At 34.3% G+C, this 22,896-nt stretch overlaps 2 protein-coding genes and 1 long non-coding RNA gene across 3 annotated transcripts; 2 read left to right on the top strand and 1 right to left on the bottom strand.

Annotated features, from left to right (window-relative positions):
- Positions 1-2,640: 2,640 nt before the first annotated feature.
- LOC105782647 (uncharacterized) lies at positions 2,641-15,649 on the top strand. Its single transcript, XM_012607518.2, has 18 exons — positions 2,641-2,809; positions 3,371-3,544; positions 3,630-3,811; positions 3,903-4,008; positions 4,267-4,343; positions 4,513-4,600; positions 10,045-10,237; positions 11,152-11,278; positions 12,035-12,115; positions 12,281-12,382; positions 12,528-12,623; positions 12,861-12,935; positions 13,356-13,475; positions 13,910-14,038; positions 14,418-14,495; positions 14,669-14,755; positions 15,103-15,189; positions 15,271-15,649. Exons 1-18 carry the CDS (start codon positions 2,755-2,757, stop codon positions 15,319-15,321), a joined length of 1,908 nt encoding a protein of 635 aa, XP_012462972.1. The 5' UTR covers positions 2,641-2,754; the 3' UTR covers positions 15,322-15,649.
- LOC105782649 (B3 domain-containing protein At3g19184) lies at positions 15,295-18,308 on the bottom strand. Its single transcript, XM_012607521.2, has 7 exons — positions 17,932-18,308; positions 17,753-17,845; positions 16,650-16,681; positions 16,371-16,545; positions 16,053-16,259; positions 15,699-15,882; positions 15,295-15,573 (listed from the first exon to the last, which is right to left on the bottom strand). The coding sequence occupies exons 1-7, from the start codon at positions 18,061-18,063 to the stop codon at positions 15,566-15,568; spliced, it is 831 nt and encodes a 276-aa protein (XP_012462975.1). The 5' UTR covers positions 18,064-18,308; the 3' UTR covers positions 15,295-15,565.
- A 3,723-nt stretch (positions 18,309-22,031) lies between these two features.
- Positions 22,032-22,654, top strand: LOC128035969 (uncharacterized). The gene is made up of 2 exons (XR_008192665.1): positions 22,032-22,192; positions 22,486-22,654. It is a non-coding gene; the product is annotated as an uncharacterized LOC128035969 (long non-coding RNA).
- The last annotated feature ends 242 nt before the right edge of the window (positions 22,655-22,896 follow it).

Raw genomic sequence — 22,896 nt, 5'->3', positions numbered from 1 at the left:
CTAACAGAAAATTCCACTATCCATCAATTAAAATTGGTTAATTTTCTCTTTGATCCTTTAGCTAATTAAAAGTGTATATCAATTAGACTTTTATTGCTTTTACGATTTAGTCTTTATACCTTAATCAGTCACTAATTTGGCAAAATTACCTATCCAAAATTCAATTAACCTATACAATAACTCCACAAATATTTAATAAAAATATTTACAGGCTTGATTTACGAAAATGAGATCTCGATACCTCATTTTCCAGCACTTGTACCTTAATTAACTATACAATTAACAAATTCGTCAAATCAAAATTCAATATAATACCATAATTAACTCGTAAATATTAAGTTGTAATATTTACAGACTTGACCATCGGAGAATGAAGTTTCAAAATCACCGTTTTCGGTACCACTGAAAATTTGGTTGTTACAGGTATGTTTCAAGATGGTTTAGCCTAGGTAAGGTTTGGAGATTGCATGACTTGATTGTTAGAAGTTATAGTGATTGACTTGTTAAGAACTTGAATATAGATGCTTGAACTATTTGTCATGTTTTTGGTATTGTTTTGAGTTAAAGAAAATTGGTATTTGTTGATCATGTGAACATGTTTGGTATAAAAGTATAAAAAATGTACTAAATGATTCATTTTTATCAAAAACAGAGTCCACGTCCAGACAAGCATCTTTTCTTGTTGCAACGTCGATTGACAGTAAGTGATATCGTGCCGTCGTGACCTAACGTACTATTTTGGCGACGTCCCGATGTGGAATTGATGATGTCATGACGTCAATCCTGTAACTATTTGCAATTTGGTCGTGTTTTGTACTTGGGTTGATAAAAGAGCTTTCATAAGCTCAATTAAGACTTAGAATTGATTGTTTATAATAATTTTGAATGTAATAAACTTTTGGTTACATGTATAAGTGATTTATATGTTGTCTAATTAACTGTAGTACAACGAATGTAGAATCCTGACGCTCAGACCCGACAATTGAGTCAAGCAAGGGTTGTTACAATTCAAATAGATATTTATTGAATAATTGTGTTTATTGCTAAAAGATGTGGCTATCAATTTGGATAGTTATATCTTTATGAAGAGACATGAGAACTCTTATAGGAGTCAAACTTTATTTGTTTGATCACCAAAACACATCAAAAATTTTTTTCTATTCTCCTCCATATTCTAATATTCCTAAATTGTTCTATAAAGATTTAATGCAAAAGTTCTTTATAGAAATTGATATTCTTGCCATGCTCCGTTCAATGCTCAGTGGACTATTTCCGTCAGTGTAAAACTTGGATAGTCATTAGTCTTCATTGTATCCTCAAGGTTCTTTTGCCGGTAATTCTTTGTCACATCAAAATATAAGTGGGGACGAATAGAACATTAAAGAAAATGACATTAGTATACACCTTGAAGCCTTCACTAATTTCTCATAAGTTTATTTCCATTAATTTCACTTATTATCCGTATTAAATTAGGACATCACCTAACTTGATTTGATAAAAGTATTCGTTAAAAAATTGAATCTATTAAATATCGCATTTAATAAGTATAAAATTTTATTTAAACTAAAAACTTTAAAAACTGAAATGCATAATGGATTCAAATATTTAGATTCAAAACTGTTATTCGTAAAAGTAAAACAAATTCAAATATCCATTATTTAAATATTTTGATACAGGCCTGAAGTAATGACAATGGGCAAAGAGTCGTGGAGTTTTTTACTAGAATGCTCAAAATATCACAAATTGGCTGCTCACTCAGTTGCAGACTCACCATAGTGAGCCAAAATAGAATGAATAGGCCATGTAACCAATCTGCATCTAACAAAGGCAATGCGAAAAGCTTAGCGAACAAAGTCGAGCCAAACCTTCAACGAGAGACTAATCATATCCTTCTTTGTCTTTTTGGTCGACTGGAGCAAGGTGGCCTAAAAGAGTCTATGAGGCGTCGCGTATAGTTCCCTTATTAGTTCTCTATCCTTTAAAGCTCACTTGTCTTGTAGACGACCCTCTTTTTAGGTATTATTTGTCATGTAAGATAATAAATAAATGTAATGTATGGATGATAGATACTTTGTTCTTGTTAAGAGTGGCTCTTACAATTGAGCTCATAAGGTAAAAGGCTTATAATGTCTTGGCCAACAGAATCTTGATCTTATAGATATCATTAATTCGCAAGATTGATAAATCATAAGATGAGTTTGTAATGCAAACTTGTTAGTTATAATTATAACAAAATCCAAATTCATTATTTGTAAAAAAAATATTCAAATAATAAATATTTCAATATTAAAAAACTCATATAATAATATTATCGAAATCTACTATATTTATATTTATAAAAAAATAAATATCCAAATACGCAATGCTCATGTAAAATTATCAGCTGGTGGCAAATATCACGCGCCGTTGAAGGCGGTATGATCTATCGCGCTAATCGGTTTCATACAGATGAATACGATGTCGTCACTCAATCAAAAACCGACGGTAAAGACTACATGGCTGGTGTTTCCACGTCTTTTAGGCGTCAATGAATCTGTTTTTTGCTTTCATCACCGACGAACGATACCTTCGAGCAATAGCGACAAAATATGAAATACATTAAATAAATATTTATATTCTTTTTTCTTAAATATTATTTATATTTCCAAAGTAGCAGCAAGGTGCCATAATAAACAATTTCCTAATAATCAGGGATACGTTCTTTTTTTTTACTTAATTCCAAAAACAATAACAAAAGAGAGCAAAACAAAAAAAATGGAGCTTAAACCTGGCTTATCAGCTCTGGTCACTGGCGGTGCTTCCGGAATTGGTAAAAACTTTCATAAGCTTATTGTTTCTTCATATTTTGTTGGAGATTGCAATTTTTTGGAGGTTTTTTTTTTTTTTAAATTTGGAATCTACAATTAAAATGAACTTCCGAGAAATCATGAACCGATTGCTTTTGATTTATTATGAACAGCTTGATCTTTAAGATTGTGAAATGGATACTGTAATTTATTTGAATTTCTGTTGAATTATGTGCTGGTGAAGCTTTGTTCATTTCAATTTGTCCGGAGTTTTATTTAACGTATCTACAATTGAAATGAACTTCTGAGAATTCATAAACCGATTCCTTTGGTTTATTATGAATCGTTGAACTTTAAGATTGTTAAACAGATAATGTAATTGCTTTGAATTGTTAATGAATTATGTGCAGGTAAAGCTTTGTTTATTTCAATTTATCAGGAGTTTTAATTATCGCATCTCTAATGGAAATAAACTTCAGAGAATTCATAAACCGGTTGCTTTGGTTTTGTTATGAATCTCTTGAACTTAAGATTGTGAAGCAGATGATGTAATTGATTCAGATTGTTCTCGAAATTATGTGCAGGTAAAGCTTTGTGCTTAGCTTTGGCTTCGAAAGGGATATTTGTGACAATTGTAGATTTCTCGGAAGAGAAAGGGAAGGAAGTTGCTTCTTTAGTTGAGAAAGAGAATTCCAAATTCCATCAAAATTTAGGATTTCCTTCTGCTATTTTTGTTAAATGCGACGTTACTAGCTTAAGTAAGGTTTCGTAGGGTTTCTTTCATGTAGTTGTTTCAGATAATTACAATTTATGTTTAAAAAACATTGCTTCTTGTTTGGGTAGGAGATTTAAATTTAGCATTTGACAAGCATGTCTCAACATATGGAGGACTGGATATATGCATCAATAATGCTGGCATCGCTAATACAGCACTTTTCTGGAAGGATCAAACTGATGGCACTAAGACATGGAAACATACTATTAATGTCAATCTCGTTGCAGTTATTGATTGTACTCGCCTCGCAGTATTTCTTCAACTCTTTGTACTTTCTGCAATTTTGGTTTCCGACAGTCTCTAGGTACAGCAATGAATAATTGTTTCAATTCTTTGAACAGATTAAGAGTATGCAAGCTCTGCAAAAGCCAGGGGTGATAATCAATATGGGGTCCTCTGCAGGTCTTTACCCAATGTACATTGATCCCATCTACTCTGCCACAAAAGGTTTGCGGGTTTATTGATGTGACTTTGGTCATTGATCTTTTTAGTTAGCTTATCAAGAACGGATGACTGCTTATGCATTACCTCCAGTTCGTGTTGTCTCTGATTGTTTCCTGAGATTAGTGCTGGAAAAGGGAAAATGGATAAATTATGAATGGGTTTTATGGAACAAAGATCCGAGACAAGTGATCTATCGACATAATTCTTGCTTGTAAGACATTAATGTAATTTGATCATTTGCTTAAAATATCTTATTTTCAGGCGGTGTTGTCATGTTTACTAGATCACTAGCTCCCTACAGACGTCAAGGAATACGTGTGAACGTTCTTTGCCCTGAGGTAAATCTCTAGGTTGCAGAATTTTGAATGTTCTCAATCATCACAGCCTCCTGGATATGTCATAAAAGTATTCATTTTGTTAGTAATATTTACTGTGTTTTTTTGGTTGGGGGCTGATATTGTCTGCAAACTATTTATCTATATAACTTGCCTTTGAATTTGGATGTAGTTTGTTCAAACAGAGATGGGAGAAAAAGTAGGCGCCAAATATATTACCCTACTGGGTGGCTATGTGCAGATGGAAAATGTGGTGAAAGGTATATTATCTTTTATAGAATAGTCTCTGCTCATTGAAGTCTTATTTAGAGCAATATTTTCTCCAAGTCCTGTCTACATTGTTGTGCTTGACATTCCCAAATTTGGACCCGTGTCAGATATTTGATGCTTTTAAAGTTTTTTCATATACAAGAATCATGCTTTGTACACATCCAAATACATGTTGGATACATGTATTGATACAGAAATAGTCTAGGGAGGATGAAGAGTCGGTAACATAGGTTGTGCTAAAAGCAATATGCTTTAATTAATTGGACAGGAGAGTAAACAGCGTACTGCATTCCCCTCTGGATTTATCAGAGCTATTTGAGACTCAATAAAAAAAGAGCTCCGTCAGATAGAAAAAAAAAAAAAGACTATTGGATTTCCACTTGCTTGGCATTTTCTTTTTCAGAGGTTTGTCATTGACAAACTTTCTGTTACATAAGCACTGAAGTTAAAATTAGTTTTTGCATGTCAAATCACTTCTTTTTCAGCCTCAAGGTTCTCTTTTTCTACTTTTGAAAATTTTTAATTTATTTGTTAGAATCCCTATGATTAAGGACAAAAAACTTACCTTATTACTAGGAGTTCCCTTGTAAATAGAAACTAATCTCAGTCACTGATTCTTAGGAAGTTGGGGATTGTTTCCTTGATTGTGTTATTCCTCTCTTTATAACTGTAAACTAATTAGTAGAAAAATAGAATAGAGTATTTTTTCTCTAAGTCTGTTCATGGTATCAAAGCTCTAGGATTCATTCGATCCTACTCATTCGTCTCTAATCTCCCTTCCTAAAAATCCCTTCGGTTTAGTCCTCCCATGGGTGATGTCAATGAAACTCTGTCTGAAACTGAGACATCACAAATAACTCAGAATGTCAATCAGGGAATCACTCAAGGTGAACTTAATTCCTCCCTTATAATCACCAATCATCGGCTAGATGGGAAGAACTTCTTGCAATGGTCTCAATCGGTCCTTATGGTGATTCGTGGTCGTGGCAAATTAGGGTACATCAATGGAGAAATTCCACGACCAACCACAACTGACCCTACTTATGCCACTTGGGAACTCAACAACTCAATTGTAATGGCTTGGCTAATTAATTTGATGGAAGGCCATATAAGCCGCACCTATCTTTTTTTCAAAACTGCAAAAGACATGTGGGATGCAGTCAAAGAAAACTACTCGGATCTTGGAATCGCCTCCCAAGTATTTGAGATCAAGCCTAAGTTAAAGGATATCCGACAAGGGATACTCGAAGTAACTCACTACAACAATCTGAAAATTTTATGGCAGGAACTGGATATGTACTATGAGGCAGATTGGGGTGAAGGCTTAGAACACAACAAGTTTATGACCCATCTCAACAATGAACGTCTTTATGAGTTTCTAGCAGGACTGAACCGTGAGTTAGATGAGGTCCGTGGCCGAATTCTGGGCAGATCACCTCTCTCAACCATCGGTGAAACATTTGCAGAAGTTAGAAGAGAAGAAAAGCGTCGTATTGTCATGATGGGAGATTCAAAGGAACCTAAACTTATGACACCGATTGGCAACCGTCCTACTGAGACCTCTGCCCTCATCTCCAAAGGTCCACAGCCACAAAAACTACGTGCTGGAAATGATTCTGGATCAACCAAACCATGGTGTAGCCACTGCAACCGTGTTGGTCATACAAAGGAAAAGTGCTTCAAACTCCATGGCTATCCTGAAAAAAACAAAAGGATAATAAGACTGCCCTGTTATCCTCCACTACTGCGGATGATGTTCTCGATGTTTGCCTAACCAAAACCCAACTTGAGACTCTCCATAAGATACTTGGTACTTCCACTACTCATGGATCTCTAACCACTCAAGGTACTGCCCTCAACATTGCCTTTGAATCTAATAATCAATCCCCTTGGATTCTCGATTCGGGTGCCTCCGATCACATGACAGGTGACTCCACGTTGTTTCACACCTACACTCCTTGTCATAACAAGTCCCGAATCCGCATAGCTGACGGTTCTTACTCACCTGTAGCTGGAGTAGGAGAAGTACAAATAACAGAGAATTTTTCTCTCGATAAAGTCCTACATGTCCCAAACTTGTCCTGTAATTTACTTTCAATCAGTAAACTTACTAAGGATGAAAAAGTTCTTGCTGAATTTTCTGCAATTGGTTGTGTGATACAGGAACAGAAATCGGGGAGGATGATTGGCACTCCTAAAGTTAATGATGGACTCTATGTTTGCAATAAAGACAGTACACAAGGGGGATTGGCTCTATCCACTTCAAAAGAGGACACTATTATGTTATGGCACCGTAGGTTAGGGCATCCAAATTTTTTGTATTTGAAAAAACATCTTTCGTTGTTATTTCGAAATAAAAGTATTAATTCCTTAAAGTGTGAAATTTGCCAATTATTCAAACATACCTGTGTGCCATACCCATTAAAACCATATATTCAGTCCCAACCATTTTCATTAATCCATAGTGACCTATGGGGAGCTAGCCGAGTGAAAAATATTATGGGGGTTAGGTGGTTTATAAAATTCATTGATGATCACACTAGGGTCTATTGGGTCTATCTCCTCAAAGAAAAATCTGAAACACCCAAAGTATTCCAAAATTTTCATTCAATGGTTCGAACCCAGTTCAACTCTACCATACATACTCTCCGCACTAATGGGAGAGAATACTTTAACTCTGTCCTAAGCTCATACCTTTCTGACCAAGGCATTATACACCAAAGCTCTTGTCCTGACACTCTTCAACAAAACGGGATCTCCGAGAGAAAAAATCGACATCTCCTTGATGTGGCTCGAGCCATAATATTCATCATGAATGTTCCAAAATACTTGTGGGGAGAGGCTGTCCTCACTGCCTGTTATCTCATAAACCGAATGCCATCAAAGGTCCTCAATTTTCAAACACATCTAAATACCCTTGTAAAGGCCTTTCTTCTATTTCTAATCTTCCAACCAAAATATTCGGCTGTAAAGCTTTTGTCCATAACCATCAACCAAATCAATCCAAACTTGAATCTCGAGGCCACACCTGCATCTTCATTGGATATTCCCCTACACAAAAAGGCTACAAGTGTTACTCACCAACCTTGGCCGAATGTTTGTCTCTCGGGATGTTACCTTCTTTGAAAATGAACCATACTTTGCAGCATCTCATCTTCAGGGAGAGACTTTCAATGAAGATGAGACCCTTAATACTCTCCTCATTATACCTCCTGATCCTACCACTACTATCACAAACAAGCCTAACAACCAAGGTGCTATCCCAAATTTAGATATTGTTTTCCCTATGCAGCAAGAAGTTAGCACAATCCCAGATTTAGATACTGTTTTCCCTGTGTAGCAAGAAGTTAGCACGGTCCTTCCCAATACCAATACCTCCATCGAAGTGCAACGGCCCCTTGATCAAGGAAAACAGCAAAAACAAGTTCCCGAAATACAAGTTTACTCCCGACGGAATCGTTCTCCTGAAACTGATACAGCAGTGCCAATTGCATCCCCAACCGAGGACCTGCTCAAATGTAAGTCTCACCTCCGTCACCATCCATCTATCTTCCAATTGCAGTTCGAAAGGGCACAAGGAGCTGCACTCAACACCCTATTTCTCGGTTTGTGTCCTATGGAAATTTATCTAAGTCTTACAAAATTTTTGTGACTAATGTTGATCCTGTAAAAACTCCAAAAAATATAGAATAGGCTCTTTAATCAGCTGAGTGGAGACAAGCTGTGATGGAAGAAATGAAGACCCTCAAAAACAATAAAACATGGGAAGTCTCGGATCTACCTAAAGGGAAAAAAACAGTAGGGTGCAAATGGATCTTCACTACGAAATTTAAACCCGATGGCCGCATTGACCGGTACAAGGCTCGACTTGTGGCTAAGGGATTCACCCAAACTTATGGTCTTGACTACAACGAGACGTTTGCACCGGTTGCCAAGCTAAACACCATTCGAGTCCTCCTATCTCTTGCTGCCAACCTTGATTGGCACTTGACTCAATCGGATGTAAAAAATGTTTTTCTCAACGGGGAATTAAATGAGGAGGTGTACATGGATTTCCCACTCGAGTTTGAAGAAAACAAGGGCCAAGTGTGCAAGTTGAAGAAATCCTTGTATAGGCTGAAACAATCTTCACGGGCGTGGTTCAGCCGATTTGCAAAAGCTATGACTAGCAGAAATTACATTCAAGAACAGGCAGACCACACCATGTTCTACAAGCACTCGGAAAAGGGAAAATGCTGCATCCTCATCGTTTATGTGGACGATATAATATTAACAGGAGATGACTCAAGCGAAATTGTGAGGTTGAAAGAATTCCTTGGTACAGAGTTTGAACTTAAAGACTTGAAGAATCTTAAATATTTTCTTGGTATGGAGGTAGCAAGGTCCCAAATAGGTATTTCCATCTCCCAAAGGAAATATATTCTTGATCTACTATCAGAAGTTGGTTTGATGGGCTGCAAACCAGCCGAAACTCCTATGGAATCTAACCTTAAATTGGGAACTGATGAGGATGGAGAAGAAATCGACAGGGGGAGATATCAACGACTAGTAGGAAGACTCATCTACCTATCTCACACCTGTCCAGACATAGCCTTCAGTGTGAGTGTTATCAGTCAATACATGCATGCCCCGAGGGAGAAGCATCTGGAAGCTGCATATAGAATATTAAGGTATCTAAAAGAAACTCCTGGTAAAGGTCTGTATTTCAAGAAAACTGCGAACCAAAATGTGGAAGTCTACACTGATGCAGACTGGGCAGGTTCTGTTAGTGATAGACGCTCTACAAGTGGCTATTGTAGTTATGTTTGGGGTAACCTCTGGAGGAGCAAAAAACAGTCTGTGGTAGCACGCAGCAGTGCAGAGGCAGAGTATCGAGCACTATCTCATGGTATATGCGAAGGAGTTTGGATACAAAGACATATGGGGAAACTAAAAGTGCCTTATACCAGACCTATGAAGATGTACTGTGACAACCAGGCAACTGTCAGCATAGCACATAATCCTGTGCATCACGATCGGACCAAACATGTGGAAATAGATCGTCACTTTATAAAAGAAAAAATACACTAAGAGAAGTGTGCATCACCTACCTACCTACTAGACAACAAGTTGCAAACGTGTTAACTAAAAGTTTGAACAGAAACATGTTTAAAGAATTTATTGGCAAGTTGGGTTTGATAAACATCTACACTTCAGCTTGAGGGGGAGTGTTGAAATCCCTATGATTAAGGACAGAAAACTTACCTTATTATTAGGAGTTCCCTTGTAAATAGAAACTAATCTCAGCCACTGATTCTTAGGAAGTTAGGGATTGTTTCCTTGATTGTGTTATTCCTCTCTTTATAATTGTAAACTAATTAGTAGAAAAATAGAATAGAGTATTTTTTCTCTAAGTCTGTTCATTATTACTTTCTTTGCACTTATGCATTTCTAGGTGCTTTCGACCTTATCATGGATGAGAGCAGAGCTGGTTCTTGCCTATGGATTACAAACCGCAGAGGCATGGAGTATTGGCCCGGTCCAGCAGAAGAAGTGAAATACCTGGTGCGTTCTTCTTCAAGTTCCAGGAGAAAAATCTCATTCCGAGCTCCTTTAGGTGCCCAACTTCCTCAGAGTTTTGAGAAAGTGTAAGTAAAATGTCAAAATACTGCTTCAGTTCTGAGAATTTTAAGTAGAATTACCTGAGGGGAGGAACGGGCACGATTCTTCGGCTGGCCAGTATAAACTTTAGATTAAGTTCTTGCATGGTTTCAGAAAACTACATTTTTGGGACAACATGTGTGAATCTAAAAGCTTTTATTCAGCTGACATTTTTGAACTCAATTACCTCGTTTGTGTCAAGATCTGCCTCAATAGAGGCAGCTGCCAAAACCTCCCACTTTTAAGTTGTTTGTCAAACTTGTGAACTCAAATCACTCAATGGGATGTTTATTCTGAAACATTCTTGTGATAAAATAAAAAAACTTAAAAGGTTATTTCCTGTTGTCCTCAAATGCCAATAGGCGGAAATTCTAACCATTTCCTCCAGTGAATCCTGAAATCTTATATCTCCTCATTTTAGAAGTCTGCCTAATCTAATAGCAGAGCACCAAAAAAAAAAGAGAAGAAGAAGAAGAAGAAAAACGATAGTTGGATGGGTGAAGTGTATTAAATACTAGGGTAGAAACAGATGGGCAAGTGACATACAATAAATAGTTTCTGCATATTTCAGAAAATGTAGACAGGGTGAACTGCTAAATTTGCCCCTGCAGGGAAAACAATGAGGGGCTCTTATTAACTATGTACCGTCTGCTGCTTTTACAGCATTTATGGCCTAGGCCCTGGTCAATTAACTAATACAATACTTTCTTAACATCAATTTTCTTATTTGTTTCTAGTTCTGCATCTGCTCATTAATCTCAAACTCTCGACTCAGAAGCAAGCATATATAAATATTTTCTGGTCAACTTTATTTTGTATCAGTTGCTAATAACATAAAAGGTAGGATGTTTATTGGTTTCTTGTAGCTGCTGAGTACTGCCTTTTTTCTCTTCCTATCCAGAGTTGTGCATAAATTGACTCACAATTTTCGTGATGCTACCCACATAGTACGTGCACCATTGAAACTACCAATTGAATCAGGGCACGTCCTTCTGAAAATCATTTATGCTGGGGTAAATGCAAGTGATGTAAGTTTTCTAGTATCCTTTAATGATTAATTTGATTTCGAGTTTTATTAATTAAATATTTTGTGTGAAGATTGTGTACGACTTCTTAGGTGGCTTGCATGAAAAAGGATGGGGAGTCGATAAGTAAGTTACTTAAGAGAGGTGCAAATGATTGCAGATGCTTGGATGATAACCAAAATCATATAGACTGAAGATATAAGGAGAGATCTTGGCATCTTAACATGTTCTTGACAGTTGGATTGTGTGGAACAAAAAAAGGGTTAAATTGAGCTTAAGGATGTAGGATATCTATTGACTAAGAAAGGTTGGCTGTAGATATTTTGAAAGAACATGAAAGATAAGAGATGGATGAAAGAAAGGAATTCCTTCTTCAAGTTTTAATTTTAGGCCACCTTCAAGCCTAGGGGAGAAGGGATCGCTTGGAACTACTGGCTGTGGGTTCTTTGCGTCTATAGGATGGAAAAGCTTGGGAAAGTAAGAAGGGAGATGGCCGGCAAGTTCATATTCATCATCATTTTCCTATTAAAAAAAGCATTTGGGTTTCTCTATCTTTTCCCCTAGATATCAATGGTGTGGACATAGGAAAGAGAACAAGTATCACGATTTCTTCTTTTTTGTTTTGTTGGTCTTACCATCTATTCATTAATCATTTATCCCTGTACCGTTTTCTGCCTTTTTTCCATTAGGTTTATATATCAATAACTGCTCTTTAATGTGTAATTATATCTATTTTACTGAATAACATGCTACACACAGGTGAACTTTAGCTCGGGCAGGTATTTCCTAGGAAACAAGAAAGACCTGAGTTCCCTTCTTCCATTTGATGCTGGATTTGAGGTGCGGGAAGAATATTAACTAAATGCCAACATGTGGTACTATAATTCAATTATGTTGATATCTTATGGTTTATTATTTTTCAAATTATCTCTGCATGTGATATCTAGATTTTTTTGGCCAAACTTATAAATGTCTAACTAACTTCATGTTATTTTGCTGTTACAGGCTGTGGGAATAATTGCCGCAGTTGGAGATTCTGTAAGTAATTTGGAAGTTGGAACTCCTGCTGCAATCATGGTTTATGGAGGTTATGCTGAATTCATGACGGTATGATATCCTTTTTTTTAATTATTTATTATGTTTATAAACATCTTGTTTTATCTATCTATTTCAAATTTTTTTTACATGCCTTTCTACTTAAATCATATTTAAATTGATAAGTGAATAAATATTGAATGTTGAACATGATTAGGTCTCGTCAAAGCACATACTTCCCATTGGAAGACCTGATCCAGAAGTTGTTGCTATGCTTACTTCAGGATTAACAGCATCAATCGCGTTGGAAAAGGTTCATTATTCCATTTTTTCTTATTTAGATGTGAACTTTTCCATTCTCCCCAACCCCTTCTCTCTCATGAACTTTTCACCCATCATCCTATGTCATATTATTTTTTCTTGCCATATCTCATCTTTCTTCATGTTTTTCTTGGTGTACATTGTAGTCCTCCATTCAATTTTTTTTTTTCTCTCTGAAAGTGTTTCCGTTTCCCTCTTCTTCTTTTTTAAAACAAAAAAAACTTTATAGGTCGGTCAGATGGAATCTGGGCAAGTTGTCCTTGTAACTGCTGCTGCTGGAGGGACCGGACAATTTGCAGTCCAGGTTCGTCCTAAAATACGATATTTATTTATTGCTTGAATTTGTACAAGCTCTATGTAATAGTGGCCAACTTTAATCTGGAGGAATAATTATGGATGCATGTTTAATGTTTTCCCTATTGTTTGTTGAATAAAGTCCAGCTTTTTGAGTTCTATCATTACCTTATTGTACTTCTGTTTTTTCTTAATTGCTTATCTTAGTCTTATACATATTGACTTTTGATATTTATTTATTTACCCAAATAGATTCCGAGATATACTTTATATTTATATGATCATCATAATTTCTTCCTCCAGTGCAAGTAGCTCTATTTTGTGGTTGTATTTGTTATATGACTTTAGCATTTATATATCATTTTTGTATACTCCTACCCCACCCTTTTTGGGCAGTAAACAAAAATATTAATCATAACTATATGTGCAGCTTGCAAAACTGGCAGGAAACAAAGTTGTTGCCACTTGTGGAGGAAAAGAGAAGGCCAGGCTTTTGAAAGATTTGGGGGTTGATCGAGTCATAGACTACAAAACTGAAGACATCAAAACCGTATGTCTGAAATTCTGAACTTCTTGTTTTTCCTCCTTTTCTTTATTTGGGACACCAATTGGATTCTTAACTTCATTGGTTTGATACAAATAATTTTTCAGTGCATAAAATTTGATCAGATAATTGCTGCTGTTTTTTTCTCAATACTACTAATTCTAAGATTCTCTAATAATTAGCTATGCTGTATCTTTTATCTCTAATATTATATCCTTCAATCATTTGAATTTTGAACTCTAATTAAGAGGGATTGTAGTCTACTTGATATCTTTTCCAGCTGAGATTATTCTCAACCCCTCTTCCATGGACGTAGATCTTAGTTGCCATCCTTTAATCATCATCAATGCCCCAACTTCAGATCACATCACAGTTTGCATGACTAAGTTCTTGATTGCCGTGAATTAATGGATGAAATCTAAGACTTTGTGGATTGGCAGGTTCTGAAAAACGAGTTTCCTAAAGGAGTTGACATTGTCTACGAATCTGTTGGTGGTGACATGTTTGATTTGTGTTTGAATGCTTTGGCTATCCGTGGACGGCTCATTGTGATAGGAATGATCTCTCAGGTTGTTTCTTTCAGAATGAACTTACAAATTTCTAAATTAACTTGCTATAGTTCTTTGTGCTTTTGACACATGGCTTTTAGTTTTTGTACCTTTTATTTTGTGTTTGCACATTATGCTTTTTTTTTTTTTTTTGGCTCAGTAATGATTATTTTTGGGTAATTTTAAGATAGATCATTTGTTAAATTAATTTTCTTTGAGTTTTGGAGCTTGAATTATTTGCTATGGTTCTCCATGTTATGGATATAGTAGTTGTAGATAACTAAATGTTCCCAACATTAATATTGTTCCTAATGAATTATTAAGTTACCTCAATCCAATGTAGTCAATCTTCATATTTGCAATTTAAAGCTTCTGATTAAACTATTTGTTTTATATATAGTATCAAGGGGAGCATGGGTGGAAGCCAAAAAATTATCCTGGTCTTGTCGAGAAGCTTTTAACCAAAAGCCAATCTGTGGTATGTTGTTGTCAATTATTAACTTTAAGCTGTTTAGCAGCAGTCTTTTGATTCTGTTGTTCTCACTCTTCATTTTTCTTGGGCATCCTCACGGAAGACACTTGCTGTTCTGCTTTAGGTTATCTAGTCTTCTTGACTGAGGAAATCTTGTGCTTTTACTGTTTTGCAATCAGGCTGGCTTTTTCCTGCCACAATATAGCTATTTATGGAAAGAACACCTGGCTAGACAATTTGATCTTTACTCTTCGGGGAAGCTTAAGGTACTTTTAATTGTTTTATGCTAGAAATACTTCTGAGCGGTTGAAAATTGTTATGTAAAATTACTTTAAAAAAATTTGACAATTTTTACCATTGTTGTCAAAAAGTATTTTTTTTAAAATAAAACATTTATTTTAGGCATATTGTTATTAAAAACACTTTTTCAGAAGGTAAAAGCTAAAATCAAAGGTTTACCAATTTTTTTTAAGTTTGAAATCATGATATAAATTGAAAAGTGCTTTTTAACCTTAATGGTAAACAAAGTTGTCAATTTAGAATACACTGGATATTATTTTGTAGCTTAATATTGATGGGATTCAAGTTCCTAACATGCATTCAATGGTAATAGGTTGCAATAGATCCAAAAAGATTTTTAGGCTTGCATTCTGTTCCAGATGCTGTTGAGCATCTTCATTCGGGTAGAAGCAGTGGCAAGGTGAGCACAAATCATTTATGAACCTTGGTCCTCATTCAGGCAAATCAACTACTAAGCTCCTAATGCCATTTTATATTACAGGTGGTGGTTTGCATCGATCCAACCTTTGAACAGCAAATGGCTAAGTTATGATGTGAAGATGATGAAATCATCCTCAAACATAATAAGTTCCATGAAAATGGTTACATGGTTTGAATAAAGGTTTAGACAAATACTGTCAATAGCATTGCTAAAGGTAAGATGATAATCTTATATTTTTTATCACCCTTAGGTAGCAAATACCATACAAAATCATCAGCTAAATGTCTGCATGTTCTTTTTCAACTGAAAACAAAAGATATCAGTACTGTCTCATGCCTTGACTGGAGAAGATCTACTACTTCCCTGCAAAAACCAGTTACAAATCAGAATATATATGAACATAGATATGAGATACAATATATGAAAAAGAATTAAAATATCCGTAGCAGATATAATATGTAAATTGAAAGTTGGTAAGTATTAATTACTTGCACGGATTCGTTTAGATCTTCTGTTTTGGACATCTGGCTCAACATCTGCCTCTTTGCCATCATCCTCTCTTTTTTCTTCTTTTTCATCTTCTCTATTTTCTTCTTCCCTTTCATCTTCTCCTCCTTTTTCGTCCTCTCCACCTCCATTGTCGTCTGACTCGTATGCCCTGATAATATACACCTATGGAACAGTAGTGGTTGACATAATTAAAACAGCTTTTTGCCGTATGATCTTGAGCCAAAAGTGGCATGTTTGAGGACATAGCTAGAAATTATGTAGTATATGTAGTATTATAGTGGCTGATCAATGTTAAAGCATGAAATTGAAGTTTGGGGAGTATTGTTAGTCACCTTAAACTCTGTAGGAGCTACTAGCTGGAATACTAAAGCATCCCCATCAACTAGATTATGGTCAATTGAAAATCCTCTCCAACCACCACTAAGACCTGTTTTGTCTGCAAGGTATTTGGTTACAAACTCCTCTCCTTCCTCATCCACCAAAGTTACCATCACGTCATGATGAGGCAAGTTTTTCTTGCAAAACTGGTTCGGTAAACCCTATTCAATATGTCACATTCCAAGATACTAGTTCATGGGCTTATCTTTACTTTGAAGGAGGGCAAAAATCAAGAGACTGAGAAAAATGAAAGAGTAGCTAAGATATCTTACTAGCCAAAACCCTCCAGTTACATGTGACTGAAGCATGGGCTTCACAAAACTTGGGTACTCAGAATCTAATGTAGATTCAAGGTGTTCTGCTCTTTCAATTGCATAAGCTCTTTCTTCAGCCGAAGCATAAACTCGATTAAATAGATCTCTGTGGCTGTGGCCTCGGTTGTACCCCCTGCACTAGTACACTATGTAAGACTGGAACAATCTGAGAAAGCAAGAATCTTCACACACACACACACACACAATATATATATGAATATCCGATTGGAGCTTAACCTTCTGAGTCTCTCAAAAGGTTCAAGAGGAACCTGCCATACCAACCATCAAGAAAATTGGGTCAGAAATCCAGTTGTGCCGTCGTCATTGAAACATTAACAACCAATATAGTAAACAGAACTGTGTATTGGGTAGGTTTTGTTAATTTTGGATTAAAAATATCATTTTGGTTTAGGTTAGTTGTTTCAAGTTCAAATAGAGGTGTTCAAATTTAGGCTAAAATTGAATTACCCGCTTAAATTGATCTAATTCGGTTAATTGGTTGGTTAACTGATCTAATTCGATCGGAGGTCGGTTAATGGTTTATTGAAAATTCAATTAATTCGGTTCGAAATCGGGTAATTTACCGAATTAACTGAATTTGATAATTAATAATACAAATTATATGTAGTTTTAGTTCAGTTAATTTGGTCAAATGAACATGATCTATTTATTTATTTTATATGTTTTATACTTGTTTTAGCCAAAATAAAAAATAAAAACATATAAATTTCAGTTCGGTTGACGATTAAAGGATTAAAAATTTTGATTAATTCAATTAATATTAATTTGGAACCATAATTTAAGCTTAAGGCCTTGGTTTTTTCAATCAGGTCATTACAAATTCAAAACATTTCAAGTTGGTCAGTTCAATTTAGGTTCTTGTCATTTCATCCTTTTGATTTCGAGTCAATTTCAAATTTGGTTGTTTCAATATTAGGTCATTTTGAGTTCGAACTGTTTTTGGTTCAAATTATTTAAGTCATTATATATTTATAACATTTCAAATTATGATCAAGCCCTATCATTTTAAGTTTAGATCATTTCGAGTTTTTGGTCGGTTTCAAATTTGGTTGTCTTAGCCTTTTAAATTGTTCGAATTATTTCTAGTTTAGTATATCTGAGATTGAAGCTACAATATTTGAAGTTGTGATGAGTTTAGGTTTAGAACATTTCGAGTTAGCTGTTGAAATCATATGTAGTTCAGATTAGTTTTATATTCAAATTAGATTGGGTGAGGTTATTACAAAGTTAATGAAAAATCAAAGGAAGTAAAAACTGGGCCTTCCAAAAATTCCAATCCTGTTGACTGTTGTCATGAGACGGAGAGAGAGAGAGCTTACGTCTTTGTAGTCCGGTTTGGGTTTGTCAGCAACACGACTAGACCGTCTCACTGCCGTCAACTCCACCTGTTTCCGAGGTGTTCGGGGCTTTGCCTGCGTGATTTGAACTTCTGTAAGCTCAAAAAAGTTATAGATAAATAATAAAAATAATAAGTGTGCATAAAATATAACATACTCACCGGAGATGACTTGACGCTCTTGCTCTTCAAAGCCTGAGAGAGGCTTTTGAGATTCAGTTCTTCCATCCTCTTCTTGTTCTCTTCCAATCTCCTTTTACGCGTTTCTTCATAGCTTAACTCTGATTCCGCCATTTTCTAGGAAACCAAACAGAAATGACAGACAAAGGGTCTTTTTATTTGAGTTTTGCAAAAAAAAAAACTGGGGAAAAAACAAAGAGGTGGCTTGAGGTTTTTGACTTTTGCCCTAGAAACGATACAGAAGAAGATGAGAGACAGCACACTGTCGCAGAAGAGGAAAAAACAAAGAGTGAAAGAGAAGCGCGCCGCACTCACTATTATAGCTGTTTACGTCTAAGAGTTTTGAATTTCAAATTACCATTTCTATTACCGCGATTTTGGAAGTCAGAAATTGTCCTCATTTTGGTCTTAATATTGTGTGATAAAAGAATTTGAAAATTAATAAATATATATATATTTACTTTTCATATCGTCTCTAATATTGAAAATTAAACCTAAACCCTGAAAAACTAAAAAGAAAATTGCACCTGGAAAATAAACAATAAATAAATTTTATTTATACAATGTCAATTAAACGAATTTAAGAATTAAATTATTTGTCAAAAATTCGAAAATGTATCTTAAATTTTATTATTCAAAGTTTGTGCCTAGTTGAACTCATTTTTAAATTTATAATATTTATTTTAAATTATGCATTATGTAAATTTATATGATTATGAAATTTAAATAGGTTTTTATTTCTTTAAATGACTAAAATTTAAATTTTCAATTCAATATTTTCTTAAAAAAACAAACCCAAAATATGTGGGATGGACGCAGTAATGATACTGCTACCAACACTGCAATCTTTCGGTCTGCTCACCACATGACGAGCAAACGAGGCTATCAATCAACCCCCTCCTACATTGCTTCAGCTCCCCTTTGGTCAAAATTCGGTCATTGACAACTACTCACAAGAAGTTTTGTACCCTTTGACTTTTAGGACCTCTAAACTTCCACAGAAAGGAACAAATATCATCTCTTAGATTGAACCCCGCCGTTAAAGAAAACTTTCTTTATTAGTAAGCAGAGGTGATCATGGCCGGGCGGCCCGGCCCGGCTCGATGACCCGCTCGAAATATGAGATAATTCGGGTAAAAATATAGGGCCGAAATATGGGTTTAGGCAAAAAAATTAGGCTCGTTTAGAAAATGGGTCGGCCCTCGGCACACTTTTTTTGTCCGGGCCTAGCCCGGCCCGAATATAATAAATATATTTTTTATTTTTTATTTTTAAAATTTTTTTATTTTTTTATTTTTAAAATAAATTTTAGTGTTTATTAAAAAAATGGGTCGGGCCGGATCGGGCTCAGACTTAGGAATTTTTCAGGCCGGGCCTAGACAAAATTTTAGGCTCATATTTCGGGTCGGCCCGGGCCTAGGACGTGGGCTAAAATTTTTTGGGCCCGGCCCGGCCCATAATCACCTCTATTAGTAAGGTCGAAAAGCATTTTATCAAATCAAAATGTAATTTTAAACCAAAATTTTAATCTAAGTTTAAAAGTTGAAATTTTTATTTTTTAACTTTGGAAAAAGTGTTTTTCAATAAAGTCTTGAACAATAAAGTCTTGAACATAAGATAACATAAATAGTAGTGATGTATTTGTCGAAACCATTTTTATTTTTGGAAAAAAACAAAAATTAGTTGTCGATGAAAATTTAGAGTCGCCACCAATCTTTTATTAAGGTGTGATTGGATCACCTAAAAACAACTTTGGTCTACGAGTTTTAGAAAACGGGTTCGGGAGTCAGTTACGTACGAGGAAGGATTAGCACCCTCGTAACGCCCAAAAATTGGTACCAAGTTGATTAATAAATGTCTTAATGTCGAGAGTTGAAAAATACGATCCTTAATTAAATTAAGTTATTTATTAAGACTTCCTCATTTTAAAAAAAGAAAATATCACACCCAATGCGTTAGGGCACAATATTTTATTCCTTTCAAGATGAGTTGGTCCAAAAAATTCGTGTAATAAAACTTAAGAAAATATTTAATTGTTTAAAATTTATGAAGAAATCGCAGCCCAATATGTTAGGGCACAATTTCCTAAAATCCCAAACATTCAATATTTCCTTCTTCTTTTTTAAATCTTTATCTCGAGAAATCAATGTTTCACATCCAATACGTTAGGACACAACATATTGAATTCCCGATGACAAGTTTTATTTTGTTTGATCAAAGATTAATTCTCGATTGTTAGATTTAACAAATAAAATCGGAACTAGACCTGTCCATGGACCGGGCGGCCCGACCTGGCCCGACGGCCCTCCCGAAATATGGGAGGGTTCGGGTAAAAATATAGGCCCAAAATATGGGCTTGGGCAAAAAATCGCTGTTTAAAAAGCGGGCCAGCCTCGAACCACTTTTTGGTTCGGCCCTACCAATATAATAAATATATATTTTTATTTTTTAATTTTTAATTTTTAATTTTTAATTTTAAAATACTTTTAAAATAATTTTTTTTATTTTTTTATTTTTAAAATAATTTTTTAATGTTTATTTTAAAATGGGCCGGGCCGGGCCGGGCTCGGGCTAATGATATTTTCTTTTGTTTAAAATTTATGAAGAAATCGCAGCCTAATACGTTAGGGCACAATTTCCTAAAATCCCAAACATTCAATATTTTCTTCTTTTTAAAAAAAAATCTTTATCTCGAGAAATCAACGTGTCACATCCAATACGTTAGGACACAACATATTGAATTCCCGATGACAAGTTTTATTTTGTTTGATCAAAGAGTAATTCTCGATTGTTAGATTTAACAAAGAAAATTGGAACTCAATACGTTAGGGCTCAATTTTCTTGAAAATCCTAAATTCAAGTATTATCTCAATTTTGAAAATTTTAAAATCGAGTAAAAAATGACGTAATGTTACATTAAGTGTAAAATACAATAATAAATACAACAATGGCATAGAAATAAACGAAATTAATGTATATAAAAAACGACATGTAAAGTATCAAATGAATAAAATATAAATGAAAACACAAATCAATAAGCAAATGAAGGAAATAAAAATATATAAAGAGAAAAAGAAAAAAAGGTACAAAATATATTCATGGAAATTATGAAAACGTAAACATAACTTATACATAAAATTTTAGGGTTATAAAACTTATATATAAAATACGTAATGCATTTATGAAAACAAGAAAATATATAAATATATACATATATGGAAATTTGAAATAAATAAAAATATAGTTAAAAATAAATACCATCTAAAAATACAGTTTCCAAATAAATTTAAAAGTAGATATTATATACAAAATACATCAAAATACATAAAATAATATATATATATATATTTAAATCAGTTATGCATAGGGATTGAAAAAATCATATAACAGTATATATAATAGTACGTATAAAAAAGATTGAAATAAATGAAGTATATAATGGAGTATTTTAAGAAGAAATGAATTATATATGAAATAAATGGAAATAATATAATAACATGTAATCGATGATTTATTATGCATGTATAAGAAATAATTTGATATAAATTGTACCCGTATAAAAATATTATAAGAATATTTATTGTATAAATACTTAAATATAAAGTACTTAAATATAAAATGAATTTAAAAATATATTATAAAAATAAAACCACAAAAAAGCATATATTATGTTGAGTTAAATAAAAAATACAATAATAATATAAGTAAAACTCAAAATAATAGTGTATAATAGGATACTGTATATAAAAAATGAAAATATGGCCGAATATACCACCAATAATAATAAAAAATAATTAATAAATTAATAAAAAAACAAATGTTAAAACACATTAAATCACAATTGAATCTAAATTAACAAGAAAAGAATAGCATTATAAATAAGATGAGGGGCTAAGTGTAATATACAAATTACATGGGGGCAGATTGGAAATATTTCCTCGCCCCCAAAACACTGCACATTGCTCAGGATCTAAGTGAAACAAAAACAAAAATGTAAGCTGAAATTTAAAATAAATAAAATATGATTTGAAAACACTACAAAATAAGAGGAATTAAATGCACAAATTACCCAAAAGCACAATATAAAAGCTATCTATAACCCTAAAATCAGAATCTTTTCCATTCTCATTAAACCATAAAAAAACCAAATCCTCTCACACTCTTCTGTCGCCTTCAAACCCAAAACTTCATCAAACCCCGATTTTGACGGAGTAAACGAGGTTTCGACGACGCTGGTATGAAGGTAAGAATTTCTTTCTTTTCTTTTTCTTTTATTCAAGAACAAATCAAAAAATAAATAAAAATAAAAAATAAAAACTTTGAGAATCACCTTAAAGAAAACTGATGTATTTTATTGCTTTTTTTTTGTATCGAGTATATGTCAATCCCCCCATTTTACAATATTTTTGATGGCTTTTTATAGCCAAATGAAAACATAATAGCAGAAACCAATCTAAAGAAGAAACATATCTGCTTCATTATTTGATTTTCAAATATTTGATTGTGTTTCCTTTTTTGTTTCTCTTTGATGCGCAGGTATTGGGACGCTTGTGGCTGCGGCGCAAAGGGCTTCTGCAAATGATTTGGGCCACCGAGCTTTGGGCCCCTGTTGTACTTCGGGTTTTGGGCCACATAGGCCTGTTTGTAATTTGGGCCTTTTACCCGGGCCAAAATCGGGTATTATAGTATTAAAATCATTAAATAAGTTGATATTATCTTATATTAATAATTAGTAATTCTAAAATATTCAAAATAGTATAATTTTTGCAAATTGACCTAATTGGGTTCATAGATGGCAAAACTCGAATTGCCCGATGGATTTCAATTCGATCCGCTTCAAATGAAGTAAACTTTTTTTCTTTTGAATGGTGGATGCAGGGCATGGTGGATTTTTTCTTTTCGATAGTGGGAATGGAGCGGTTATAGTACTTGCCTGCCCTACCTTGA

Source organism: Gossypium raimondii, chromosome 13, assembly GCF_025698545.1.
Source record: "Gossypium raimondii isolate GPD5lz chromosome 13, ASM2569854v1, whole genome shotgun sequence".
NCBI classification, from domain to species: domain Eukaryota; kingdom Viridiplantae; phylum Streptophyta; class Magnoliopsida; order Malvales; family Malvaceae; genus Gossypium; species Gossypium raimondii.
This window is presented reverse-complemented; position numbering and strand designations above follow the sequence as displayed.